The sequence below is a fragment of the Hibiscus syriacus genome, unplaced genomic scaffold, assembly GCF_006381635.1.
Source record: "Hibiscus syriacus cultivar Baekdansim isolate YM2019G1 unplaced genomic scaffold, ASM638163v2 tig00110387_pilon, whole genome shotgun sequence".
NCBI classification, from domain to species: Eukaryota; Viridiplantae; Streptophyta; class Magnoliopsida; order Malvales; family Malvaceae; genus Hibiscus; species Hibiscus syriacus.
In genome coordinates, this window is record NW_024062717.1 from 7,029,255 (window position 1) to 7,045,571 (window position 16,317).

Sequence of the window (16,317 nt, forward strand, 5' to 3'; positions counted from 1 at the left end):
ATTTACCGATCTAACACCGGTCAGATATTTCCCGATCTAGCACCCGTAGCTGTAAAGCGCGCCCCCTGAACCGCGCTATACGCTGATTTGGCACCACATGGGTATAGCGCGCCCCCTGCCCCGCGATATACGGTGATTTGGCGCCAGTGGGTATAACGCGCCCCCTGATCCGCGCTATACCTGGGTATCTGACACGTGGGGTATAGCGCGGTGCAGGGGGCGCGCTATACCCCTAAATACCTGCCCCTCCATATCCCAATCCTCCCTATAAATACCCTCATCCTCAATCACTTTTATCACACCAAATTCTCTCAAATTCTATAAATTTCTCTCAAATACTCTCTCTTTTTAAGGTATATTTTATAATATTTTTACTATTATGTATTTAATTTATTTAAGTATTTTACTTTATTTAATATTTTACTAATATAATTCTTTGCAGATATATAATGGAAGGCAGTCTACTTCGCTCGGATGGAAATCATATATCTCTACACTTTGCTGATACAGTAACATTTTAACGTTTAATTTAATTTAAATTATTAGTAATATTTAGTTGATTATTTAATGCATGATTATTATATTAGAATTAAATATCTCGACACTTTGCTGATACGGTAACATTTAATGTTTTAATTTAATTTAAATTATTAGTAATAATTAGTTGATTATTTAATGCATGATTATTATTAAGAATTAAATATCGACACTTGCTGATACGATTTTAACATTTTAATTAATTAAATTATTAGTAATAAATTATTTAATACATGTATTAGATTAAGAATTAATTTTGTAATTATTTATTTTAGGAGAAGGGTATTAGATCCTTTTATTAGGAATCTTAAGTTAGTGATGCTCAGCCGTTTTTTGCCGTATTTAGTAGAGGTTGGATTCGGTTATATAGATAGATATCAGGGTCACTGTAAGATAGAGCCAGACCTGATTTCTGCCTTAGTAGAGCGGTGGAGGCCGGAGACCCACACATTCCATCTTCTGTGTGGAGAGTGCACGATCACGCTTGAGGATGTTTCTATGCACCTGGGGCTTCCGGTGGATGGAGATGTGATATCAGGGATAACTTCCGGTTCTTGGACTACTTTGTGTCAGGATAGTCTAGGACGTGTCCCGGAAAATTTTATCGGAGGTAGGATACCGTTAAATTGGTTAGATGCCAATTTTTGGAGTTGAGCGCAGACGCGTCTGAGGATGAGGTTAAGATGTATGCACGGGCATGCATACTGCAGCTGATAGGAGGGTTTGTTGATGCCGGACAAATCGTGCAACCTAGTTCACTGCATGTGGTTGCGACATCTTAGCGACTTTCATCTCGTCGGATCATTCAGTTGAGGCTCGACAGTTTTGGCTTTGCTGTACAGGGAGATGTGTGGAGCCATTGACTACAGGCGTAATGCTATCGGTGGATGTCTCCTACTGCTGCAGTCTTAGGCATGGTATCGATTGCCCTTTTTATGTCCCGTTGTGAAGAACCTATTCGTATTTCCACTACTTCAGAGGTAATTAAAAAACTGATTTTGTATATTAATAATTTTATACAGCGTATAACAAATTTTTTTCCTTGAATGTGGTCTACTGATAGGAAAAATCATCAGTAGCTACCGATGATTTAGAGAAAAAATTAGGTGCTAATCGATTAGAATGCTGGCACACATGTATGAATTTTAATGTTTAAAATCGATTTTAGATTATAGTTATATAATTAGATTATTATTTTGATAAAAATTATATATTATTTGTTTTAGTTTGAATGGGTGTCATATTCTTCTGATGATGTGAGGGCGGTGATCCCACCTGAGTTAAGGGTCCATCAGATGTTTGGATGGCGATAGTCCCTCTGATCTGTTATGCGACCGTCGAGTGGCACTCTACTGATCGCGTGCTCCGGCAATTTGGTTGTTTTCAACTAATTCCGGAAGTACCTCGCAATATGGACGAGTTGCATAGCTTAGATAAACACGGCAAGGAAGATACAGATTGGCTGGTGAGGCATCATGAGTGGGTCATGTTGTGGTTCAACAGTAACGGGAAACCGTTTCTACTTCTCGAAGATGCACGAGGGCAGACTTTTCCACGACGTCGACAGAGATATTCACCGACACAGCACCATCGTCCCCCGACTCGTGGACGGAGAGTAGGTGCTTCCGGTTCATCCTCAACTGCACCAGCAGGACCTTCACAGCAGCCACCACAGCTATTTATGATGTCACAAACATATATGATGTCGCCATCGCCTTTTCATTACCAGATGATGTCGCCGCCGCTTTCACTTGGTTTTATGACCCCCGCCGCCGCCACCGTCACAGATGACCCTAGAGGCTATTATGGTCTATGTTGTATCTGACTTAGGGTTCATATGGATATTGGCGGGTTCAGCCTCATCACCCATTGCCGCAGCACAGACACCTCCTGTACAGTTTTCACACTCAGCGATGTTTGGGTTTTCCCAGTTTTTGCAGGCCAGTGGGATAGTCAGTCATACACCTCCAGGGTCCTTATTCTATGGAGGTGCTTCATCGTCATCAGCTCCTCATCAACCTAATGTACCTACTCAGGACGACGACGACGACGATGACGAGGATGACGATGGTGACGACGACGACGATGATTATGACAGCGAGGAGTCAGAACCAGTGATACGAAGAAATCCTCCTCGAGACCGACAGTCACCGCCCTACGGAACACATTCGCGACGCAGGTATCGATAGATTTTTTTTTTTATTTGTATTTACTTTATTTTGTTTAATTGTAATTTTTTATTATTTCTCATTTAATACTTACTTTATTTGTTAAATTTGTTGGACTTTTTTTATATATTTAAATTTGTTTATTACCATTTAATATCATTATTGTAATTTGGTTATCATTTCATTTAATTCTTATTGTAAGTTTGTTGTATTTAAATACCAAATTGTTATTAGTTTGATAAAATTTAATGATTGTGTTCGATTTTTTAATCTTCATCAGCGATTATCGAATGACATTAACTTGAAGTAAATACAAATTAAAATACAAGAATTTATTTGATAAACAAATACATCATTTCCTCATCAATTGTTACTTGATGACAACAGAAATGGACATGTTTTTCTAGTGTGTCTTGGGTTCTACAATGGCCACATCTCTGTCTTGTCTAGATCTTTCTCGAATATCCATATCGCAATAAATTCGATTGGATTTTGGACGACCACGCTCCCTCAATAAAAGATTTGGTAAAATCGGAAAGCCAATCTTGAACCTCATCAGGGGCTTTGTCATTATGGGGGGAAACTCAAATTCGTATACCTTAAAAACTTCAGATAGTAGGTATACGATCCACAAAATGGTTATAGTCTTGACATGTATGTGAGCAAGCTGCTATCACATGAGAGCATGGATACTTCAGAGCTTGAAAAAAACCCTCAGTCGCACGTTTTGTCCCTTAGATTACTCTTAACGACACAGCTTCAATCCCTTGAAGAGGTCGCGACAACTCTGTGACACGAAACATTTCATGCCTTCTAGAGAAGCTTGTTACAGACATTCCATTTGATGCAGTAATTTTTTTCTGTAGATATGCAACTAATCTAGGGTGATAGACATGACCGCCTTACATCCAGGTTTGAGCTTGTCCCCCGAGCTTCGCAAAAAGCACCCTCAAACGAAAATATGTAGTTTTTACCAAAGCCGCTACAGGTAAGTGACGTGCACCCTTTAAGGTTGAATTGATTGTCTCAGCCAAGTTGGTCGTCATGTGTCCATATCGATATTCACCATCATATGCGTTCGTCCACATTTCTTTATCGATGAGGCTGATGTAATCGATCCTTCTCGTTCTTACCCACAAATCTTGAAGCATTGATTCAAACGTTCGAGGAAGTAGTTGTAACTTGATCAAAAAATGTATAACTTACAAACTTGCTTTCTTTGCAAAATCAAAATGATCAAAAAATGTATAACTTACTAACTTGCTTTCACTTACCCATGCGCACAATTAATTGACGCTCATCATTCTTCTTGTACCTTCCAAGATAGTTCGCAGCAATGTGTCGGAGACAATACCTATGTTGGACAAAGGGTGGTTGCCACATTGGACCCAAAGACTCCATTGCTGCTTTGATCCTAGCTCCGTGATATGAAATGACAGATTTTTTCCCTCGTGATAACATGTGCACGTAAATTTCGGAGGAAAAAAGCCCAAGAATCTGTATCTTCTCCTTCGACAAGAGCAAAAGCAACTGGAAGAATGTTGTGATTGCCATCTTGGACAAATGCCAATAATAAAACTTGCTTGTATTTTCCATACAAGAAAGTCTCGTCGATCTGGACCACAGGCTTGCAGTATTTGGCAGCATTAACGCACTATGGGTAACTCCAAAAAACTCGGTAGAATTGGCATCGATCGCGAAGAACTCGATCATTATGGTATGCATAGGAGGTTCGAGGTCCACAATTGTCCCAGGATTCAACGTCCGCACCAGCCTAAACCAACCTGGAAGTTCGTTGTAAGATGCATCTCATTCGCCATGTAGTTTGACAATGGCATTTTGTTTTGCCAACCAAGCTTTTTTATAGGAGACAGTACCCATACTGCGATTGTATAGCTGAATCAACACTGCAACAGCTATATAAGAGATTGTTTTTACCATGGGCATGATGGCTTGGCATATCACTTCACAGTCCAAGTTGGGATGATCTTGGTTGACCCTTCCAGCAAACATGTGTGAGGACCGTTGTATACTGTAGTTCCCATATATGTTTTTTCCTCTTCATTTTCGATACGCGAACCATCCAATTGCATCTGTTTTCGCGTCGGGCACAGTAGCATACATATTTTTCGTGTCGATCGGTTGACTCTGGACTGAACAAATTACGAATATTGTAATTTTTTATAGCCATCATCGCTTCTTCTTTGCTTGAAAACTCCATGCCTAAAGATAACTCACCATTATTTATTGATGAGTAATATTCATAGTCACCGAGATGAGGCATATCCGTAATTTTGTCCCGTACATTGCACCATAATCAGCTTCATACATGTGCAGGAGGGTCAGTTGTGCCACATTTCCTGGAACATCATCATCGGAGTTGAATTGCGGTGATTCTAGGTGAATGAATAGTCCAGTCTCAGCACCATCCGCACCAGGCTCACGAAGCAGTTCTTTTGGTGGAGATGATGGTTCCTCTATGCTCTCCACATTTAGGTCGAAGAACCTACTACTTGCACTTCCCCTTGAACTGGAAGGCATATCAACATTCAGATCGAAAAAGCTCGCAGTCGAATGCCTCCCCTGGAGCTTGAAGCCATCGTGTCAAATGGAACTGTACAGATTGTTGCGTCGATGACATCTCCATATTAAGGTCAAAGAAATTTGCAGATGAATGTCTTCCCCTTGAACTGGACGCGGTGTTGCCATACGGATTGTCATGGACCCACCTTGGTACATATCGTAAGGAGTTGCAGATGAATCTCCCATTATGGCATTAAAATCATTACACATTACTGTAGTCGGCTGTCAACTTGATCAACTTGTTCAGCCAGCCCATGTGAGCTTAAAGATTGACCCCGAGCAGCACGCACTTGAACAAAATGTGCATACATCTCAATAGCGGCGTCTGAATAATTACTTTGAGCTTCAACCATCATTTGAACATCATTGTTTGAAAGTTCGAATGCTGTATAAGTTAATGACAACAATGATGTTGGAAATCTGTACTGCAACGATGACATTCTTATACTTCCAACATGAATCTTCCTCGAAATCTCGTTATCAGCTCCTCAAGAGTTATGTTTCTCTTGAATGATATTTTAACACTCTCATTTGATACGAAAACAACGCCGGTTTCATCTTCTCGAATTTCACCATCATAATAAACAATAGCTGAAAGTCGCGTCATTCTTTGAATTAAAAGTGCGGCAATTATATCTGCAAAAAAATAACTGAAACAAACATGATTAAATAAATATATATGAACGAAATATAACACAAAAATTTTTTACACATCAACGTAAATAATTTAAATAATATAATTTTATATTATTACCTGCATCGCAAAATTATTTCGACGTATGCTTCCACTTTTCAATTTTACAAACATAAAAATTAATTGAAAATAATTAGTATAATATTTTTCAAATAATGATAATAAACAATAAGTAATTAAAAAATTATAACAAAACCTTATAACGAAAAATCGCACGAACTTCTAAATCAATTATGAAGATTGCCATAATTATTACTCGTTGACGGAATTGTTGTATTAATTTATAAGAGAGGAGAGATGCGAGGAGATGTGAGAACTTTATAAACATATAAGGCGTTGTACCTGCACCGCGTATATGTAATTATTATATAGCGCGAACCAGGGACGCATTAAATATAATTTTGGTATGGCGTATAGCGCCCCTGATCCGCTCTATATCCCTAGTGGCGTATAGCGCGGAGGAGGGAGCGCTATACCCACGTGTAACCCAGTCACGTATAGCGCGGTACAGGGGACGCGCTATACTCCACGTGGCGCCAAAATCATCATATAGCGCGTTCAGGAGGCGCACTTTATGTGGGTGATAGATTGGGAAATATAATCTGACGGTGTTAGATCGGTAAATATACAAATCAATGGTGATTTTCGGAAAAAATCACCTATTTTGGAAGCTGTGATTAAGGAAAATTCCGTTGAACTTCAAAACAGAAGTCCAAATGGAACAATACGTGCATCGAAAATTCTCATGAATGTCCAAATTTCGGACTTGCAGCTCGAATGATTCCGATATTCTGAAACAATGGTATTAATTCTCTGAGTTCTGTGCATATCGGAGAGCAACCGAGAGAAGGACCGTACTAATCAGGTCCACCGACACTTAGGGACGGCCTAGTCGAGTTCACGCACAAAGAAGAAGATCAATGAAATGGAAGGCCCAAGTTACATACACCAAAGATTTCAAATACAAAATTCCAGTTCCTGGGAACACAACCTTCAGTCGGAAGCAATGCAAAAGACAGATATAATGCGTACATAATAAGTAAGGCTACAAATGAACAGAAATCGCTCCGAGGCTACGGGTACTGCTAGCAGAAGATACACCAATTCTCCAAAGAGTAGCAACCATCATGCTCGAGAAAATGTGAGCTGCAGTAGTCGCTGTCGGAGATGGAGTGCAGGCGGTCAAAGCCATCAACTGCGTGCTGACGAAGACGAATGTAAAACGAACAGATTGCAGACAGAGATTTGTGATTCTCCACCATATGATTTGGATTGGCAATGAAAAAGTCTTGGCTGGCTTCAGAGTTGATAAGTAAAGATGGATGACATGCATTCCATTTCTTGGGGATAAAGAAAAGTTTTTAATACGTCTTTATACCTGCGACTTTAACCAATTTCCTGTAAACTTCTGTGATCAAATAAAGGATTGACTCATTCGTTATTTATAAAATTAATAATAATTTATTTTTCTAACATAAAAATAGTTTTTTTGTATTTTATATTTATGTTTCCGGCATGATGGGAAAATTATAAATATAAAAATCATTTTTATTATTTTCACTAATATTTTACAAGAAAAAATAGAAAAATGTTAAAAGTGAGACGTTAGTCCGCTTTTAATTTAATTAATAAATTGACTCTAATTTAAATATATAAAAACATTAATTTTTATAATTAAAGAAATATTTTGATTAAAGCTTTTCCTTCTTTTAGGCTTTCCTTAAATTGAAGCTCTAACCGAGAAAGCAAAGCTTCAGCAACTCTGTAATAGGTTATAGCAAAAGCAAATCCAAGGAATAGAAGAAAATGGCGAGATACGACAGAGCGATCACGGTGTTCTCGCCGGACGGCCATTTGTTCCAAGTGGAATATGCCCTCGAAGCCGTCCGTAAGGGTAACGCCGCCGTTGGTGTACGCGGCACTGACATCGTTGTCCTAGGCGTCGAGAAAAAATCCGCCGCCAAACTCCAGGACTCCAGGTTTCTATTATCTCTATGCTAGCCCTTTACTTCCCTTTTCCTTTCTGTATATCGAAAATCGATTCTCACAACTTTTTGTTGAAAAAGAAAATTTAGGCTTAGGGTTTCTTGTTTGGATTTGGAATTAAAAGATGCAATTTTTTTATCTTAAGCCTTGTATGTTAGATTGGGATTTTCTGGAAAAAAATTATTCTTTACTCCAATTAAGGAAAACTAGTTTTGATGAAGGGTTTGTCTTGTTGATATAGAAACTAGAAACTTTAGGAATTATATGATAAAAACATGCAAGGAAAACCCTAGGGTTTTTTAATTTCCTAAAATTGGGTCTCTTTTACACTTTTACAGCTTCTGTTGTGTAGATCGGTTAGGAAGATTGTGAATTTGGATGATCACATTGCATTGGCATGTGCTGGACTCAAAGCAGATGCCCGTGTCCTTATAAATAGGGCTCGGATTGAATGTCAAAGCCACAGGTTGACTGTTGAAGATCCGGTTACCGTCGAGTATATTGGAGCAAAAAACTCACAACATGAACATTGTTCATATTCATGTTACAAGAGAAAGTTCTTATTTCATAGTTATTTATTTTGAACACCGCAGAAAGCTAGGGTAAATGTTTTGTGTATAGTATGTGGAATATTATGTGTAATTGTTTCTTCCATTGCGTTGCTACTTTGAGGCATGACCTCAATAAAGACATGCATGGTGAAAGTATTTACTTTTTGCTAGATTTAAGAACAGTGTTTGAGGTTTAGTTGTCTGGATAGGTCAAAGACTGTCTTTTGCCACTACGATGTCAAGCATCAGATTTACATGCAGTTCATTATGTGCGACTAATGCGGTAAAGATGCATGTTATATGATGAATAATAATGATTGATTGGGTTTGTGTCTCTTTCATGTAGGTTGTTGAGAGTGGGGGGAAAAACATTGAAGTTGCTGTGATGACTAAGGATGGTCTGCGGCAGCTTGATGAAGCTGAAATTGATGCAATTGCAGCAAAGATTGAAGCAGAGAAGGAAGCAGCTGAGGCTGCAAAGAAGGCCCCTCCAAAGGACAATGAAGCATCAACTGTAACTTTTCATTTCTTTTTCTCTTTTCTTCTAGTTGATTGGCTTTGAAGTTTGTTTCATTGTACACATGAGGGATTCGTTTACTGTTGGTTATTTCAGTTAAGAATTTCAACACTTTCCGGAGGTTGAAGCTATTTCTGCAGGTTTTATTTGCTTTTAAATTATAGTTAAGACTGTTTTGATACTATAGGAAATTGCAGCTAGAGCTGGGTATATGGGCTAAGGCCCGCGGGCTACCCGTTTAACCCGCTGCCTGTGCGGGCTTTTTAGCCCGAACCGTAAAACCCGCGGGTTTAATCGGTATAATCGCGGGTAACTCACAATAGGCCGCTTAATTTAAAATTTATAAAATTTTATAGAAAATAAACTTAAAGAATTTTATAGAAAAAGAAAATAAATTATCTATAAATATGATATTACTTATAATCATTGTAGTTCTTAAATTTATTAAGGCGTTTATCATAATTCTATCGCTACTTGTATTTTTTTTCATTTACAATGTATCAAATTATTCTTCATTTTAAAAATAAAAATTTAAAAATTTATATAGTATTTTAGTCTTATAAAATTTACATCATTATCACTTTGGTATTTAAAGTTTTTTTTTTTAATTTTGCCCTTTATTTTTTTCATGAAATATGTTATTCATTTCGTTCTTTAATTATAAAAAGTATGTTATATTCTAATAATATATCACATGACACGTAATATTTGGATTAAAAATAAGAAAGAAAAGTAAAAGAAAAAATTGAAAACATACTTATCAACTTTTAAAGGCTTTTACAAAAGAAAATTTGAGTTTAACATATTATATTCAATGCGATATTCGATGTCGTATTTCTAGTATGTCACATAATATTTTTTGGAATTAAAAATATATTAATACATTTTATGTAAAGAAAATTCAAGAACCAAACAAAAAGGTAGCAAAATTGAAACTTAGCAGGAGAATGTCAAATTGGACGAACTGCTCAGTTGTTTCAGAATCTTGGATCTGCTGCATCAATCAATTCTTAATTAATCAAACTCCCATGATTCATACATTTTATATCGTTTCCGAATGTTCTATTATATATATAAATAAATATATTTAATAATTAATGACTTATATTTTCAATTTTAATATAATTGTATCTTTCAAATTTACTCTTATACTGTAAGATTTTATTTTATATTTCATATTATGTTTTAGTCTTTCTCTAAAGTATACAAAAATACAATTATTAGGACCACTTGACAACTTTCTTGTTAGATTTGTATAATGTTTGACTTTGTTGAATTTTTATGTTTGAATTTCTGCTTACAGACACTTATGTATATTCATATTATAGCCTTGAATAATCGTGTTTTATAAATGTATAATGTGATTATTGTTTTATTTGTTTTTCAATTATGTGGTATAAGTGAATATTTTTTTTTAAAATTTGAGTTTAAGTAATTATATTGTTATATATATATATATATATATATATATATTAATGATTAAAAAATTCAAAAATATATTATTTTATAATCATTTCCGACTATTTAAAATAAAATTTAAATATTATTTATTATTTTGACGGTACTACCTTCCTTTTCAAGGTTCTGGATCATTTTTAAAGGTGTAGCAAGTTAGAACATTATTTTTTATTGCATTTAAAACATTTAAAATTGTTGTTATTTAACGGGCCGCGGGTAAGCTTGTTTAGCCCGCATGTTAAATGGACGGGCCGCTGGCCTTAGAATTCAAAATCGTTTATGATTGCGGGCTTTATAAAACGTTCCGTTTAAGCCCTTACCGTCAAAACCTGCGGGCTAAACGGACGGGTGACCCGTATACCCAGCACTAATTGCAGCATGAAACTTGCAAGGACAGAAATCAGAATTTGGCCCAAGTAGGGCTCAAACATGGCGTGATTAGTACTATGCTCTAACCGAGCTAATGGGCCATTTGATGTACTTTAAAGCAACATAAACATGAAATTTGACAACATATAAACTACTAGACTTGAGTCTTGAAATAGATTAAGAATGCATCATTAATAGTTAGGCAGTAATATAAATATATCAATGCCATAGTATAAATCAATCCTCATTGAGGAGATTAACTAATTTGAAAATTGAAGTTATCTAATGTATGACATAAACCACGATGGGATGGTTATCTAGTGTAAACTTTAATAATTACACTCTCATGTAGTAATAATATATATATATTATAAAACCTTTACGTTTAGTAATATAATAATTGTAAGTTGATGTACAAAAAAAAATAAAAAATAAAGATACAATATGAAAACTTAGTGTTTATATAACTAAAAAGGAAATTAATAAGTTATTGTTATAACCAGAGGATATATTTGAAAATAACTAGCTTTGCGCCTGTAGACACCCATTTTCTTAAAAGATAGAACTAGCAAGAGTTCATCTCCTAAGAGGACTCTTCCACCACCATATCTTTTAAAGCAACAACCACACTAATAAACGTGCAACAACCGAGCAAGGAGTCTAGTTGCATTAAGATTCTATTGTTAATAGGATTCTAAAAATAGTTAGTTTTTTTTCACTATAAATACATGTAATCCTCCTCATTTGTAACACACGATTTACATACAAAATACAAAGGAAAGCACGGAAAATACAAAGACAAAACTATTGTAAACGATTCGAAAAAGAAATAAAAGGTAGCATCTTTTTTACTTTTGATTCGGTCTCTTACATTTATGTTTTAATTATTATTATTTTATTTATTTAACTTTATTTATACGCACATTTCTCTTGTTACTCATTTTATTTAATTGTTTTGCTATTTTTTTTCATGTAATATTTTTTTACATTTTATGCATTTTCTTTTTTTATTTTAGTATATATTTTTATTTTTTTTGGATTATATATATATATATTATTTTATTATCAGTTTTATTAATTTATATATATATATATATATATATATATTTGCTATTTTTATTTATTTATTATATATATATATTATTTTACTTGTTTATTGTTTTATTTATTTATTTATTTTATTTATATTTTTTTCTTCTTTTTTTATTTTTTTTATTTATTTTACTTACTATTTTATCTTTGTTTTCTTTATCTTATCTTTTATTTAATTTGTTTTTTTCTTCATTTTAATTTAATTTATTTATTTATTTCTTACATTTTTATCTAACATGGGTTTTTAACCTTCTTAAGGCCACACCTTTAAAACTATCTAAGGTAAGTAATTGTGATCGTATTTTTACCTTTTAATTTTAAATTACAATTTTCTTAATTTAAGACAATCGGCAAATTAATTGGTACCGAAAGGGCGGTTCAAGGGTGCTAATCCTTCCTTGACCGTAACCGACTCCCGAACCCGACACATTTCTGGTAAAAATGCAAATCAGGTAAGATGGTGTCCGACCCACCTAAATTCGTTTTAAAGTGGTCGGTGGCGACTCCCAACCCAATTATTTCAAGTCGAAGCCCAATTTAGGGCCCAACCAAAAAATGGTTACGACAGCTTAGCGATTCCACTGGGGAAAGGTAAGTGAGTCAGGCCGAAATTAATTTTCGGTTGTCTTTTTTAGCGAAAATTACAAGTTTAAATTTTAATTTATTTATTTATTCGATTCCAATTATTTATCTTTGATTATTTTTTTCAAGTAAATAGTTGTACTGACATTTTTTCAATGTTTCATATTTTTGAAAAAGTTTTCATCTCTAGCTCTATACCTGAGCTTCGAACCCTTTTAAGTGGGGGTGAAAGCGATGCATTCGTGTGAATTTATTCACCGTATGGGCCTAGCAAGTAGCCTTCGGGATTCATATACCTTATGTCTTCGTGTGAATTTATTCACCGTGTGGGCATAAGGGAATGTTTCCTCTCGAGTTTAACTTAGTCCACATAAGCTTGTAATGGGCTTAGGATTAAGGGTCTGGTAAGCCCAAGGGGGCATCGGCAAGGAGAACTCGGGTCCCTTTTTTTAGAACCTAAATCGGGAGGCTATGGAGAATTAGAGCTCACCCCAAAACTTCATTCCAAACCCTAGGCTGCTTTGTTTCATGCTTTACTTTCTGTTCAAAGCATGCAAACTAGACAAATATGCGGTTAGGATTTGTGTGGAATTAGCATGCAGGATAGAGATCATGTCTGGGTAGGAATTAAAGCATGTGTGGTAGATATCATATGGGGTAGGACTTTTTATTTTCATTATTATTATATTTACCTTACTAACTCTTTTCAATTTTTCTCTCTTTTATTTTATTTCCATCATCTGCATCATTCAAAAGAGGTGCTGATCCACACAAAAAAAAACGTGTTCGTTAACCATAAATAATTTGCATTAATGGACAAAGGGGTTGTAATACAAGAGATGAAAAACGCAGGGGTCCGGCTATGGTCAGAAAAGACTCAGAAAGAAAATGAGGACAATCTGCAAGACAACTATGTGTCACATTCGATCAAGAAGACATGGTGCCCACAATCAAGTACATCAAAAGTTATCTTTTCAAAAATGGGTTGACAAAGGTGGCAGGGGCAAGACGAGAAAAAGGTTACTGACCTCGAGAGTCCATTCAAAGACAACAAGAACAAAATGGCAAGTCACTGTCGACAAATTCAAGAAACAAGCAAATGAACTTCGGATAATCCCTTTGATGGAGGATTTCAATGGAATTTTCGATTCAGCAAATGATGAAAGCCAGAGATGCAATTATTCGATACTTTTTGGGAACCAGTACAAAAAATAACTCAACATTTTCACGGTTAATCCAGAGAGGCCGGAGTGGTTCAACTAGTTATTCAACCGGTGAAAGACGAAGGCAAATGACTAGTCAACCTGTTCCGGGTCTAGAGGATTTAGTCCGGATGTACCTTTAAATATGTTTATTGTCTCTTAAAAGATAAAACACTTTTGTCCCAATAAAGGTTATTTACAATAACATAAATGTTTTTGGATCAATGCCTCGAGCATTTCATGTATTTTTGCATTTTGCATCTACATTTCATTTTTAAGCATTTTCATAAACATGAAATTTCTTCATGAAGAATTCGATGAAGTGGTTTTAACCACATGACACCACATGGAAGCAAGATTGTAACATCAAAAGAAAAAACTGAAATCATAACGAATGAGCTCGATCAGCTGGTTGTACGACTAAGCCTGCTAGGATGATCTGAGAAAATAGTCCACATATCCTAAGGGCTACGATATTGATGTTTGCAGTTGCCACATAGGATGCTCCAAACATTTCTTTGAGAACTATAAGGCACTGAAGCGCGAGATTCAAAACCTGATGGGTTCAGGGGCACAGACAGGCGAAGAAGGGACATTGCATATATCATTTGCACTTAGAGGATTGTTTTGTTTGAACACGTCTTTGATCTTTCATGTTCTCTTAATCTTTTAAACGATTGAATTTATGTTACTTTCTAAGGTGGAGCAATTGAAAAAATCTTAATCTTTAGTTTTTCGAATATTTAATGAATTAAGTATTCTTTTAATTCTTCAAGAATTATGGATTTTTGACACATGACAAGGTTAGACCTTTCTTATCCTGTCTCAAACCCCAAAATAAAATACCTTGATTCTTTATCCAAAATAACTCATGGTCATTACCAAAAAGACCAATTTTGACATTACCCCATTTAAAATTTTTTAACAATGCCTTTATCTTTTTGATACACCCATACCTTTCTTTGAGTCAATAAAGTCACATCATTATCTTTTTAGACTCAAAATTGACATTTTTATACCATTAAAACCCAAGGCATTGAGTTGTTCATTTGAACATGAGCATTCTTCTAAGACACAACTTGGGGCATCTCGCAGGGAGCCTGAACATTGAGACATGTTGGGGGCAAGAAGCAGAAAGAATAATTAACTTGAAATAATTCTACCATGCATTAATTACACTGTTTTCATGTGAATAAAATTAATCCTGAAAATCTATCCCCCTGGGATACCTCTTCTGTGAGGACTTCCATGTATGAAATGATGAACTGTTTTCTTTCTTTACCCCTTCACAACAGGAGAAAATATATATCCCTTGTGTCCCCTTTTGAGCCTATAGTATTTTTCTTCTTATTCAACCCTAACCAAGGATCACCCTCCACACTGGGGGGCAAGGTTGAGAAAATCTGCTTGTATGAGTGAAGACATTGATTCAGATGAGATACCGAAAGGTGAACCAAATGCCAAGTGCGAAGATTCAATCAGAACAAAAAGAGAAAAAAGTAAAGAGAAAAAAAAAGAGAAAAAAAAGGAAAATTGAAGAAAAAAGGAAACAAGATGCATATGCAAAGGTTCTTTCGATTCAAACGACGCATCGAGATTCAAACTATGAGATTGATCAAGCACAATCATTTCCGAATCACTAAGCCACTTCACTCGAAGATCATAGAGTATCAAATAAGATTGATCAAGCACAATCATTTCTGAATTACTGAATCACTCCACTCGAAGATCATAGAGCATCAAGAGATACACACATACGAGCAAATTCAAATTAAGCAAGATATGATTGAAGACATAGAATGAATTGATCATTGGTTCAATCACCCTTAAACACTTGTTTGGGACTTTTATCCCTTTCTTTCATAACCATGAGCCATGACCTACGTTACGTGCCTAAAAAGTCCCTTCTAATAATACATGGATTTCTAAACAGAAGATACTATCTTCAAATTTCATCCCGCCCATCAGGAATAATCGTTATTTGCAAAAAATAGTGTAATTGAGAAAAATAACAAATGGGGGTTCAAGACGTAAATTACGAATGACGTCTTGAAACCAAAGGAGGATTTGAGTTGAAAACATGAAAAGGCGGCTCGAATACGAAAATTGGGCAGTTGAGGCGATCGCACAAATTCCTTGATAAGGCATCGCACAATCCGAGCATGACCATGAAAGTTGGGAGTCGGAGAACACTTCTAGTAGAGGAGCATACAAGGTACCCCATCAAACCTTTGAGCATCAAATAAAAAAAGATGCCAAACCTTTGACCAAACACAATAACCTGAGACTTTTTATCCTTTCCTTACTTAACCATTTCCCAAATATAGCTTTGATCTTGGCACGTGTCAAATAACTATAATTTATTGAAGGATTAAAATTGTAATTAATTCTTTGATATCCAATGAACTATAGTTTATGATTCGTCTCAATTGTAAAACCGTAAAAGGGGCAATATTTTCAAAACTTCTGATTAAACATCTTTCGAAACTCTTTTAATTGATATTTTTAGAACTTTGAAAATAAAAGAGAAACATTTTTTTCAAACAAGAAAATCTCTCTAGAGTGGATCTTGGTAAAT

The 16,317-nt window shown here is 35.4% G+C and overlaps 1 protein-coding gene and 1 long non-coding RNA gene across 2 annotated transcripts; both read left to right on the plus strand.

Annotated features, from left to right (window-relative positions):
* The first annotated feature begins 7,709 nt into the window (after positions 1–7,709).
* Positions 7,710–8,556, plus strand: LOC120122680 (proteasome subunit alpha type-7-like). The gene is made up of 2 exons (XM_039141801.1): positions 7,710–7,961; positions 8,321–8,556. Exons 1-2 carry the CDS (start codon positions 7,789–7,791, stop codon positions 8,550–8,552), a joined length of 405 nt encoding a protein of 134 aa, XP_038997732.1. The 5' UTR covers positions 7,710–7,788; the 3' UTR covers positions 8,553–8,556.
* A 138-nt stretch (positions 8,557–8,694) lies between these two features.
* Positions 8,695–9,212, plus strand: LOC120122681. The gene is made up of 2 exons (XR_005516102.1): positions 8,695–8,738; positions 8,769–9,212. It is a non-coding gene; the product is annotated as an uncharacterized LOC120122681 (long non-coding RNA).
* The last annotated feature ends 7,105 nt before the right edge of the window (positions 9,213–16,317 follow it).

Bases quoted from the DNA above. Each gene is read 5' to 3' on its own strand.
- LOC120122680 (XM_039141801.1), top strand. From the start codon at position 7,789: ATGGCGAGATACGACAGAGCGATCACGGTGTTCTCGCCGGACGGCCAT. The intron at 7,962-8,320 runs GTTTCTATTATC...TCTGTTGTGTAG, and splicing joins GCCAAACTCCAGGACTCCAG to ATCGGTTAGGAAGATTGTGA.